At 39.2% G+C, this 13969-nt stretch overlaps 1 protein-coding gene across 2 annotated transcripts in view; it reads right to left on the bottom strand.

Moving 5' to 3' along the window:
- The window catches only part of LOC149545051 (RNA helicase, ATP-dependent, SK12/DOB1 protein), a 343786-nt gene that overhangs the window by 132816 nt on the left and 197001 nt on the right, over positions 1–13969 (bottom strand). For both annotated transcript variants that reach the window (XM_089795559.1, XM_089795557.1), the window contains exon 15: positions 155–208. In XM_089795559.1, the coding sequence (XP_089651685.1) occupies positions 155–208 (54 nt within the window). The remainder of the gene's footprint in view (positions 1–154; positions 209–13969) is intronic.

Here is a 13969-nt window from a genome sequence, read left to right as displayed (position 1 = left end):
TATGATGTACTTTAAAACAAAGGAAAATTCCATAACACACTATAACATGGGAATGACATCTAGTGCCATACAAAGAAACTTAGCATTAATTAAAAAAATAAAAACTTTGAAGTGAGAAATTGGAAGAACAATTCAAAATGGCTAAAGAACTCACAGTTTTTGCCGGGGCATTTACTCCCATAGCAAATGTCTCTGTTGAAAACAATACCTGTCACATGAAGCCAAGGCAATTGATTATAACTAGTAAATATTTAAAAAATTTAGTCTTATCAAAGATGAAACTATAAGCCATATGACACAAGCACAAAATAATTTTCATCTGATTCGTACTTAATATAAGTCATCCTTGTGAAGATGCATACAATACCAATATACAATTAGTAACTGCAAATAAACTTCCTTCACAATTTAACAATTATTATTTTTACTATTTAAGAATTACATTATTGAAAACATCGTTTCAAGAAAGAATATATATAACATTCCCAATAATCCTTTTCTCTACATCAACTGGAAGATCAAAATGGCCACAAACTTAGAAATTAAAATTGCTCATTGTCTCCATAATTTGCAGAAGTCTCAAATATTTCACGCACCTATTCTTGAGCAATGTGCAAATTTCTCAAGCTTTCAGTGAACAATGTCACACAGCATTTGCTTATCTTTTACTAGAAATAATAACAAAGATTACTGGTGTCACAAGTACATAGGAAGGTTCACGATAGAACTAAAGAGCACACGATTATACTGAGAGGGAAGGTGAATTAGTATAATAACAATTTTGCCAATTTAAAACTTTTTTCCAAATAATAACTTCAAATGCTGAAATAAACAATTATGCACTTGAACACAATGACACAATGATTTAACTGGAAACCCTATGCAGGAGAAAACCATGACAAATAACTGCTTTCTATATAAACTTGTCCTTCTACAATGTTTTCTAAGCTCCGACCTACTAGAGGCTCCAACCCAAAAGTTTATGAGCACCGACCCACTAGAATCTCTAACTCCCACACTTTGCAGGCTCCGACCTACTGGAAGCACCAACCCCCACTACAGTCTTCGTGAGCACCAACCCACTGAACACAATCTACTTTTCCACCTTAATAATCTTGCTTGCTTACTTCAACCGAAAATGGATACCTTCTTAGCACAACTTCTCTTCAACAAAAACATATACTACTATATTTTTCTTCAATAAATCTGCGATCTTGAATAAATTTATTCTTTTGTGTGTGTGTATATATATACATACATACATAGACACACACACACACACATATATATAGACACGCACACACACACACACATTTCCTCTTTTTACTATTGGTATCTTTCACACTTTTCTTTATCCATTACACATAATTCTCTTTTTATCTTTTTCTTTTTTTTTGAACACGCCAAAGGCCAAGATAATTTTATTGAAATAAAAATAATCAATACAATAGCAATCCACCGTTCAAACGGGCACTGGTAGGAAAGAACGAAGAAGAACACCTCCAGTCTTGCCTAGGACCATAGTCCTATATTATTACATTATTAAAGGGGCATGCCCCCGTAAAATTATCTCAAATATTTACATCAATTTAAATCAGAAATTTGAACTTAAAGCTCCTTGTTACATATCAAAGTTTCTTGAAGAAAATTCGTCACTGTCTTTAGAATCTTTCATAGTTCTATACCGAGCATCCCTGTCTACTTCTCTTACCAATCAAACTGGTTAATCATGAGACTAGCAAACAACTTAATGCAACAATGTATAAATTAATAGATTAAACTCAAATTAATTACCAAATCTTTAAGAACTTTATCAACTACAAATGAAGGAAGATAAAACATAAAGACTTAAAGAGAACTACAAATCAGCCTGAACATACGAAAACCCGAGAGAACCGTTAGATATCACAGAAGACACCTAACCATAAATACTTAAATCCAATACTCATAACTGAAACGAGAGGCATTGATATATACACGAATAAATAAGATCTCCAATCTAGAAAACACTCTTATAAACTTAAAATTACTAAAGGATTGACAAGTTGCAATCCTATCATAGCGACAATAGAAAGGTCTTAATCTGAATGACAGAAAAACACTTCAAGTGATTCAAATCTTAGTTTTCTGTGAAAACATCAAAACGTAAACCAAACATTTGATCAGCATCAGACTTAATTAGATTTGGGAACAAGGACACCTTCGCAATGATAGAAAGGGAAAACCTTAAAAACCCCTGTATAAAATCTACCATACTTAGAATATACCAATCCATTGTAACTGAAGATGCTAGAATAATTCTAAAAAGGAATAGCTAATCCTGAATCCCCAAATGCATTTGTAAACAAAACAAACAAATAAACATGGAAATCTCGATTACAAATCTTAGCTATACAATCAGAAGATGATAAATACGAGACATCAGCTGATTCAAATTTCCACAAAACTAAATTTAGAGATTCTCAAATCAATAAATCCGAAATCAAATTTGCTACCACCATATATCGAAATCGTATACACATTACCGACTTCATCTGCCACTGTAAAAGGGTTTCAAACAGAATTAATAACCCTAATGTCCAATTTCAGCAAATCAATCTAGGGATAGAACAGAGCTATCCTTAGAACACCAGAATTATCATTATACGCAACCCATTAAATCATGAAAATAAAATATATGCAAGGAAAAACAAAATCGGCCATTACGAGTCCAGCCCGAACAAGCCATAAAGCAAATAAGTATGGCATACTATAAAGTCTAGGTTATATTAACAGAGTAGCATGTTTACAATTAGGATCATACCATAGCTATTCACACCAATCCGAAAGTTTCCAAAATTTCGGAACCAAAGAACCTAACTACAACAAACCTTCAAAGTTTATATAAATCAAGATGATAGAAGCCATAACCCTTAATATGCAGTGGATAATAGTATCACAAACCCTAGAGATAAATCTGAACAAAAAACTTTCCCTTGGATCTTCCAATTAACCATTTACTTCCAATACACCATAATGACCTCTGGAAAATCTTTAGGTTTCTCAACCAAGAAATTCGGAGGGAATCCGAAGTCATATTTTGAACTGCTAGTTTTTTCGGAGTTTGGCGTACAGAAATTGAAGGCATCGAGGTTATCAAATACCACTCTAGGCTGTATATAAGCATTGAACAGATTAAGAGTTTGTTATCCAATCTCTGCTCTCGTCCTCAACAATCCTTCTCCACTGCAGTAGAAAATTAATGCTCGCCTCCATCCTGGGCCATTCTTGGTAGAAAGCCAAATTTTCTCTGATAATCAAGGTCGGATGCCAAAAGCTGTCTCTAGATCTGGGGATCCTAGTGAAAGACTCATGTATTTTTCCGAGAGTGGTATGCGAAGTTTATCATCTATGTTGTAAACAACTTGCTCAAGCCCCTTTCTCCATACTGGATCGAAGATACCACAGCATAAACTAACAATGTCCCCCGGTTCGACCTTCGCTCTCACCAAACACCCAATGAATGAACCAATAATGTTCTTGATGGTCCTCTTGTTCAGTGTGCGGTAGTCTATACACATCCAAAGGGTGCCATCCTCCTTCTTAACCAACAGTACTGAAGAGGCAAAGGGACTAGAGCTGGGTCTGATGTGTCCCATATCTAAAAGCTCCTTTATTGTCTTCTCTATTTCCTCCTTGTAATGCCTCGAGTGACGATAAGGGGTAGTAATAATGGGTTTGGCTCCCTCCACAAGCTCAATAATATGCTCAAACCCTCTATCTGGTGGGATCTCAGAAGGTATATCCTCAAACACTCTCCTGTGCTTATCTATAACTATTTGAATGTCACAATGATATCGCTGCCCTATATCATGTGTCTCCTTTGAGGAGATGAAACACTATGTGGCCCACTCTATATCATCATGTCTCAATACGGCCTCCATCCTGTGAGCTGTAATCAATCTGGGTCCACTGTCTGGTATGGCTCTAACGACTACCAATCGATCACCATGTAAGAACTCCAACTACATAGTCTCATTATCAAAGATGTACTTGCAGAGAGTCCTTAACCGCTATCTAACAAAAATTGCATCCAATCCATCCAAGTCAACAATGTAGAAATCAATCTCCAAAAGATAATCATCAAACTGCATCTGAAGACCAACTACCTTCCCTGTACACCCCAAAACTTCGTCGCCTGCTACCTTCACCTCAAACTCAAGAATGTCAACTATCGGTAAACCCCTCCTAGCTACCATCTGTGTGCTAATGAGGTTATGTGAAGCTCCTGTATCCAAAAGGCATACGATGCACTGCCCCTTAACCACGCCTTTCACTCTGAAAGGATGACATAACGGATCACTAGAAAGAGTGGCTATGATGAGAGGTTGTTCTTCTTTTTATCTGATAGGGCCTGCTCTTCAACTTCTTCCTCCTCGTTGTCCTCACCCTCTTCACCATCCTACTACTCCTGTTCATCCTCGGATCGAACCTCTACATAATGTATCTTGCCTTTCCGAAGGCATCTTTGGTCTGGGGTCCACGGCTCCCTACAGGTAAAGCACAATTTCTTCCTTCTGAGCTCATTCCATGTTTAAAAATCCAACCTAGGAGGAGTGGTTTTCTGCTGGTTTTTATTTCCTTGATTTGATGTAGATCCCCTATATGGTTTCTTCAAAGGCTATAATATCGATGAGGGTGAATTCAAGTCATCAACTATCTTGATTGCATCATCTAGAGTGTTTGGTTTAAGAACCTTAACCAGACCCCTACATCTATCATGTAAACCCTCTATGAATAGCATCACTTTTCGCTGTTTTGTCATATTTGGCACCCTAACTGATATACGCTGAAACTCATCAATGTACTTATCTAATGATCCACTCTGACGTAACTGAGCCAAGTCCCTGTAATAGACTTCAACATCCTTCCTGTCAAAGCGTGTGATCAGCTTAGAGCTGAATATCTCATATGAAATTATGAGGCCATGATTCGGCGTAACTAACCCATAATGCCACCAATCGTATGCGGCTCCCTCTAGATGCATAGTCGCAAATCTGAAAGCTTCCGCTTCAGCCATGGGCTTCAATGTCAAGTAAGTATCTAGCTTGTGAATCCAGGCTCTAGTGTAAGTCTGACCACTACCATCAAAGGTGGGAAGAGTAAGCTCGTTCATTACATGTTTTAAGTCCCTATTAGGTGCCCTCGGTCTCCAAACTTGCTGCTGCCTATCAGCCTCTTTTTCTGATTTAAATATTACACAAAGGTCAAATTTTGTTTAACTTGATCTGAAAACAAGTCCCACTCATCAAAGGTTGCCATAACATCATCTGGTAACAAATTCGGGGCTGCAGGTGGCACAAGTTCCTCTTCTTCAGCATTAAAAACTGGCATCAAAGGTCTATCTGTATTATGTGTGGGAGCTCTAGCTGCTCGGAGAGACCCAGCTATACTTACACCTCCACTATGATGACTAGGAGCCCTTCTTTGGACTGGAACCAACTACTGCGCAGTACCTGCTAACTATTGAATAGCATTTGCAATGTTGTTTTGTCCATCTCTAATAGCCCGTAAAGTTTCCCGTACTTTCCTTTCCTGTTCATCTCCATTATGTGGCATTTGATTATTGCTTTCTGGTTCAACATGTCCCAAACGATCAACCTGTTGAGTAATATCAGCTTGTTCACCTGTTTCCAAAATTATTTCCTCATCAACCAAGAAACTATCTTCAATGTCAACATGTACTGAGGAATCTGCTTGTTCCGGCCGTACGTGACTGAATTTATGCTGCCTTCTATTCATTCCTGGCTGTCATTTTTAGGATGAAAATGTTCTGCAAAAATTTAATTGTTTCCCACAAGATGGCAGGTCTTGTGGCTCTGATAACACTATAATATTCTGACCTAAAATTTATGCCAAATGCTGATGTATAACTGAGGGAATAATTTAATCAAACAGTTCTCATGTGGGTTGTAAATAACTTTCAGTAACTTGTCCAGTTCACCATAAGCTAGTTGGGTTATTCCGTCAAACACTCGGCATAGATATAACATTCACTTCAGGGCAACTAAGAAATTTTATATTCATGGAAAATGCAATGAATAATAATAACTATGTTTTTTCCCAAACTTAAAGATTTTTAATCCATTCCAACATTCAGCACATTTTACAAATTCTCATAATGTTTTTAAATGACTCAAAATGAAATTGAAGTAACACAGAGAGACTGCTTACATGGAATGATGCTATCTACTGAATACATACGGCCCAGCTGTAAGTGTAAGTCGTTTTACTGCAAAACAATGCATCCAACTCAACTGGAGTTTGTATGGCCGCGAGTGTATTCAGGAAGACCAAATCCCACTGAACTGCAACCTCCAATATTTATTGTCCACTCCTCACGTGCCGTGAACACCTTGCTACTGTCATGTGTGGTTAACTGCGGCTAGTATTGACTTCTAACATGCTCCTCCAACCAATGGCTAGATAGGGTGTGAAAGTCTACTGAAAATCCATTCCAAATCAACTATAAGCAATGTATAATGTATCCCGACCTGTATAGACTCACAATACCAATCCACTGACGCCTCAACAAATTCTGTCTGCTAACCTGCGTAGAGTTCTGGTGGTCATTCACGTATTGTCTTCATTAGTTTTTCCCTCCTTATTACTATCAGCTATAAACTTCTGAATATGCTGAAACTAAGGAACTCAATCCCATGTTGGCACTGCTATGGTATCTCGTGGCCTAAGCAACTAGAATGTAATCTTTCCCCAAACTCGTCCACCTGGTAATATCTGAACTTCAAAATGCACAATCTGAACTGGAAAATGAGCAACTAACAGTTCATACTTACTTCCAGTAGTTGAGTCGTTTTTTTCACAATACAAAGTCTCCATTAAATCTCTCCAACCAATAAGTGATCAAAACAGAAGTTGGGGCTACGTCCAATGCCTCTTATTTGCTTCAAGGGTTTTTGTCCTCAAAGCAACCAGTCACATTCAAGCAACCAAAAATGCTAAGATGTTGTGTTCATAATTATCTGTGTATTGTTAATCCCTATGTAACCTCTCCTTTATAGCCTCGAAGTGAGGGAAAAAACAAGGAGCAAGGAATGTGGGATTAAAACTTCATATTTGTCCTGTAGTTACTTAAAGTCATTTTATAAAGTAAATAACATTAAAATGACTTAATTCCACTTACTTTAATAAAGTTCTAAAGTAAATTAAATTAAACCTCTGTTGTGACTGCTAGGCATCCTGTTGAATAATATTATTAATCTATCCAGATGTCGAGATAGATTAAATTGGCGCCCAACTATCTAGTGCTGAGAAGGGGACATGATAGTCCTCCCTTCCCAGGATTGCTTCACCTCAAGCAATCTCAATGCTGGATTCTACAATATAGACTCACCCTCCCAAGTGGCATCTTCATAAGGTAAGTCTTTCCAACGGACTAAATATTCCCTGACCGTCCTGTTGTGCAGCCTTCTCTCTTGGGTTTCAATCCTTTCCTCTGGCACCAAAATAAGCTTACCCATTTCATCAAGTAGGGGCAAACTCACCAAAGGAACAATCTGCTGACCCACAGCCTTCTTAAGGCACAAGACATGGAAAACTTTGTGAATTCGGCTATCACCCGGTAAATTCAGCGCATACGCAACTTCCCCTACCCTCCTGGTGATATAATAAGGTCCATAGAATCTGGGCATAAGTTTCTTGAACCCACTTTTCTTCAAGAAACTATGTCTATATGTCTGGAGACGAAGGAAAACTCTCACCCACCTCAAAACTCCTCTCAGTGCGATGTCGGTCAGCATATAACTTCTGCTGATTCTGTGTCTGTTTAATATTATCCCTGAGAGCTCTGAGGATATCCTACTGGTCCATTATCCAATCTTTGGCCTAAGGTGCCCTACTATCCGATAATGCCAAATCAATAAAAGAGAGGGCCTCATAACCATAAACAGCATGGAAGGGAGTCATCCGAATAGACATATGGTAGGTGGTGTTGTAACAATACTCTCCCAAATACAACCATTTAACCCATGCCCTCTGCTGTCCTGCAATGTAGTTCCTCAAGTATCCTTCCACACACTTATTCACTACCTTAGTCTGGCCATCTGTCTATGGGTAATAACTCGTGTTGGGAGTCAATTCTGTACTAGTCAATCTGAAAATCTCCTGCCAAAAGGTATTGAGAAACCTACTGTCCCTGTCACTCACAATAGTTCTGGGTAATCCATGGAGCTGAAAAAACTCTCGAAAAAACAATTCAGCTACTTGGGAAGCTAACCAGTCTACAGCTATCGCGAAGAAATGCACTTACTTGGTCAATCTATCCACAACTACAAAGATGCAGTCCCTGCCCTGGACCCTCGACAACTCGGTAATAAAATCCATAGAAATACTCTCCCACCTTTGGGCTGGAATAGGAAGAGGCTGAAGTAATCCTGCAGGAAAACCCTGTTCCGACTTGTTCTGCTGACAAGTCTGGCACTCTCTGACCTGCTGTAATACATCATCCTTAAGCCCCTTCCACGAGAATCTCTCTCTGATCTGCCTGTAGGTTTTGAAAAACGCTGGGTGTCCTGCTGATGGTGCATCATGTATGGTGCTTATAATGTCCCCCTTCAATTTAGATTCAGGTACTAGGTAGATTTTGCTTTTGTAATAAATAACATCATTCATTACCTTGTACCGCTCGTCCCTAAGTATTCCATCCAAAATCTGACAAGCATAAGCATTTTTGGAATACTCCACTAATAACTGGGACCTCCAATCTGCTGAAATCTTTGAAATAGCATAACATGCTATCACTGGGGGTCGTTGGGAAAGAGCATTAGCAACTATATTATTTCTCCCTTTGACATATTCAATGTCAAAATCGTAAGCCTATATCTTACTAACCCATTTCTGCTCCCTTTCGTTCAATTCCTTCTACTCCGCGAAGTAACGCAAGCTGTTCTGATCCATCTTAACTGTAAATTTACTTCCCACCAAGTACTACCTAAATATTGCTAAGGCGTGCATGATAGCTAGCATCTCCTTATCATAGGTGGAATATAACAACTCGCTGCCCTTAAGTTTCCTACTCTCGAAAGCAATGGGATGACAATCTGAACTTGAAAATGAGCAGCTAATAGTTCATACTTACTTCCAATCATTGACTCGTTTTTCCCTCAATACAAAGTCTCCATTAAATCTCTCCAACCAATAAGTGATCAAAACAGAAGTTGGGGCTACATCCAATGCCTCTTATTTGCTTCAAGGGTTTTCGTCATCAGAGCAACCAGTCACATTCAAGCAACCAGAAATGCTAAGATGTTGTGTTCATAATTTTCTGTGTAGCTGCATATTGTAAGTAGTTTAAGTCACATATTTGTATTGAATATTGCTAAAATTAGTTGCACATTCATGTTAGGTCATTGTTTAGACAAATCTGGAGTCTTGTAAGCATTCTCTTTGATGCAAATCGAAACAAGAGTTATTGCAGCAACCTGAAAAGTTATATCAGTCTTATGACCCCTTGTATGCAAAGTGTTTGACAAAATTCCTTGAGCTTTCATCAGCATTTTTGAGGGCAGATTTGAGGAGGGTCATTACAGTGGTATCAGAGCTTGCTTGCAAAGTGTTTGACGAAATGTCAAACAACTAAAGTATAAAGATTTTGGTGTTTGAAGAAGTTATAACCTATTGGGGTTATTACATAGAACTTGCTGCTCTTTGGTGAAAATTTGTTCCCTGCTATCTCTGATGGCTCTGCTGCTGTTTATTCTCGAATTTCTCCAAAATGGAGAAACTGTTGTTAGTTTCAATCGCATAAGCAGCTTTGCGCAGATCTCTATTTGATACTACAAATCGGTGTTGATCCTTGAAATGTGTTTGGCAAGTGCTACCTTTTTGGTCCTCGATGCTAAGGTTTTTCCTTTTGTTTTTATGGAAATTCTACCGCCCTGATATTTCAACTAGTCTGTGAGATTTCGCCATTTCGCTCTTTTTAATGCTACTTCTCTTTCTATCTTTATATCTGATATGTCCTAATATTTTTCAGTGCATTCTATATATATATATATATATATATAATTTATTTTTCCAGATTGGAAATCTGATTTTATATATGAATATTCCTTTACATTTTTTACACTTCCTTATTTTCATTTACCGCTTGCTCATCTTATTCTTTTTTTTTTTTATTGGTAAGAGGCGAAATCAAAACTACAAAACAATTTTTTATTTTCCAAAAAATATTCTTATTATATCATTGATTTCATGTAAGAGTTATGTCTCTTTACCAAGAGATGTATTTTATTGTCTTTATTAATTTATTTTTCTTAAATATAGATTAACTAATATTGGCATCATTATAGTTATTGCCTAACTTTATTTGGTTGTCTTTTTAATAACAAATGGTTTTCTTTCTAAGTTACCATATTTGCCCCTCAACATGCAAATTTGACATTCGATTCATAGCCAAATTGAAGTTAGTTCCGGTTCTTGTCAAATTCGTCATTTGTCTGATGAATTCCCTATGAATTATCTTTTTCGGACCCTCAATGAATTTGGGCAAATGTCAAGTGAATTTTGTAGCTGACGGCAGAGCCTGGGAGGAATGACTGCGAATTTGAATCAAATTTGGGCATGCAACCAAAAAAGTTTGACTTTTTAATGTTTTTATTGTTTTGAAAAGGTATTTTTTTGGTTTAAATATAATCTGATTTATTATCCAACCGACCCAACCCTAAAACACGCCCACACTTCATATAGTGGTGTATGAACATATTTGCTACAATATATTTTTACATATATGTAAAAAAAATTAAAAAATTGTATGGACGAACCCAAAACGAACCCAAACCAAGCCCGAACCCGAATGTTGAACCCGCATCCAAACTAGAATCCAAACCGGCAACTTACTTTCCTTTAGATGAATCGATTTTTGATGAATACTGTCGATGTCGATATAGTTTTAATATTCTTCATGCTTTACAAATTTGTCCCTACTGTCCAGCCCGTTCAAGTATAATCATTTTGAATCTAGTTACTGCCCTTGTCTTTCTTCGTCTTCTATGGCTTCTGTTAATTCTTTTAAATATAATTGATATTGACAAGTCTCCACTGTTGTCTGTAGTAACTGACTATTATCTGTGTGTCTAAGATGTCCATTATTAGTTCTGGTTGATCATGATGGCATCACTGGGCTATGAAACTGCACCATAAATCTGAATTCACAATATGACTTCATCATCATTCATGACACCTTACCGGATTCCGGAGCCATCACGCGGAAAAAGCCTGCGAGAATGTGTCTGGCAAAGTAAGGATGTTGGCAGAGAAGGTGTGAATTTGATATAAGCCAACTTAATTCCCTGTGAGGCAGCACAAGCCGCAGGAATCAGAATAAACCAAGCTGCGATCAGCCAAGTAACAAAATAGTCTTCTGTCTGCAGGAAAATTTTAAAAAAAGCTTCGCAGGAAGCTGAAAAGGCTCCGCGGAAGGTTCTGCAAATAGCTGCCCGCAGGACCTGTCCGCGGACAGGCTACCCACGGGACACAGTCCGCAGATAGCTGCCTGCAAGATATAGTCCGCGAGACTTTCTTCTTTTTTTTCTTTTTCTTTTTTTTCTTTTTTGAAAATATACAGTTCTTCAATTTTGCCTCGGGGCATCGCCGTTCAAGGAAGTCATCTGGCTCTTCTGTGACGACGGCGAACTCTTTCGGGCACGATAGATTTTCAATTTGGACCTGCTGACTGCTTGAGGTATCTCTTGGCCGTCCAAGGTTGACAATTTGATCGCTCCATTGTCGCCGACCTCCCATATCTGGTAGGGTCCAACCCATATAAACTTAAATTTTCCCGGCTTGATTTCATTTCACCCGTCATACTTGAGTACCAACTGCCCCGGTTGAAACTTGCTGAGTTTCAGATGCTTATGATGCCAGACCATGCGTCTGTTCTGTGTCACTTTTGTCGCCCACTGCGCCAACAATCACTTCTCCTCGAGCTTATTTAAATTACGCAGCCGCTCCCTTAAGCTTTCGACGTCGCTTAGCTTGTTTTCCAGTGCTATGCGCAAACTCGGAATCATGAATTCCACTGGTACTACCGCCTCCTGTCCAAACATTAACTGAAATGGTGTGTGCCCTGTCGTCACCTTGTACGTCGTGCGGTAAGCCCAAAGGGCGGTGGCTAAGTTTTGTTCCCAATCAGCACCTTCAACCGCACAAGATATGTAGAGGATTGATACTAGGATTTTATTTGTAACCTCGCCCTGTCCGTTTGCCCTCGGGTAGTATGGACTCGACAGTGAATGACAAATCTTGAATTGGGTGGCGAGCAGTCGAATGACATGATTAACAAAATGTCCTCCCCTATCACTTGTTAATTGTAACGGAATTCCTTACCTAGTAATGATCTGTTCATAAATAAACTTTGCAATGCTGACGGCTGAGTTATCTGGTAATGCGCGTGCCTCCGCCCACTTGGTCAGGTATTCCGTTGCGAAAATAATGTATCGGCACTGTCTAGCCTTGCTTACATTCAGGGGTCCAATGAAATCCAATCCCCACCATTCGAAGAGTTCCTGCACGTGGGAGGGGTTAAGTGGCATGAAGTCTTGCTTCAGCGGCTTCCCAGCCCGTTGGCAAGTGTCACATCCGACGACCCATTCCCGCGCATCATTGTACACTGTCGGCCACCACAGTCCTATGAGCAATATCTTTCGCACAATCCTGTCGAGTCCCATGTGTCCTCCCGCGGGACCCTCATGTGCTTCTTTTAACACCAGCGGTATCTCTTCTCCTAACACACACCACCGAAGAATATGATCCAACCCCATTTTGTAGAGCAATCCATTGATCAATTGAAAGGTACAGCTCCTGATTATCAACTTGCGCCTTTCATTTGCTGGCATCTAACTAGGAAACTATCCTATTGACAGGTATTCTCCAATACTCTACCATTCTGACAGTACTGCAAACTGAAACAGCTGTGCGTCAGGAAAGTCGTCATTCACCCCCTCTGTCGGTTCCCCTGTTCTGATCCACGACAGGTGGTCAGCACTGACATGTTTCTTCCCCGGTCGGACAATGATTTTGAAAGTAAACTCCTACAACAGGAGTAACCATCTGCTAATCCTTCCTTGGATGATAGGTTTATTAATCATGTACAACAGGGCCTGGTGATCAACATAGAACACGAACGGTGTAGCGAGCAAGTAATGACGGAATTTTCACACAGCGTAGACCATTCCCAGCGCTTCTCGTTCGATCGTACTGTAGTTCTGCTCCGCTTTTGATAACAATCGACTAGCAAAGTATATCAGGTGGTCTAACCCGTGGCTACCCGTCTATGCCAAGGTTGCTCCGATCACATAATTTGAGGCGTCAACATGCACATGAAACTCCTTATTCCAATCTGGATATGCCAAGATGGGTGCAGTAGCCAATCGTACTTTCAACCCTTCAAACACCTCATCCTATTCTCTATCCCATCTGAATGATTCTCCTTTGCAAGTTAACCTGTCCAGTGGGTATGACACCATGCCAAAAATTTTAATAAATCTCTCTTGTAATAGCCTATATGTCCGAGGAAAGATTTTACCTCCGTCACATTAGTAGATGGTTGCATTTCCAAGATGACTCTTACTTTTTCTAGGTCCGTCTTCAATCCTTCCTTATAGACGATGTGTCTGAGCAGTCTCCCCTGCGGAACCATGAATCTGCACTTCTTGGGATTCAACGCTAGTCGCGCCCTGCAACATCTCTCCATACATTCACCGAGTGCTGCCAAGTGTCTGTCTTCCGAGCTAAATACCGACCAATCGTCAAGGAACACTTTGAAGTTTCCCACAGACATCTTTTCAAAGATGTGCAGTATAATCCGATGGAAAGTTGCCGACGCGTTGCACAAACCGAATGGCATCTGATTGTATGCATAGACCCCATCTTAGACGACAAATGAAGTAATTAATTTGACTTCCGCTATAGA

Source organism: Cupressus sempervirens, chromosome 8 (assembly GCF_028749045.1).
Source record: "Cupressus sempervirens isolate cs-2001-9-10 chromosome 8, ASM2874904v1, whole genome shotgun sequence".
In the NCBI taxonomy this organism is placed as follows: Eukaryota; Viridiplantae; Streptophyta; class Pinopsida; order Cupressales; family Cupressaceae; genus Cupressus; species Cupressus sempervirens.
Note: the sequence above shows the minus strand (reverse complement) of the source record. Positions and strands in the feature narration are given on the sequence as shown.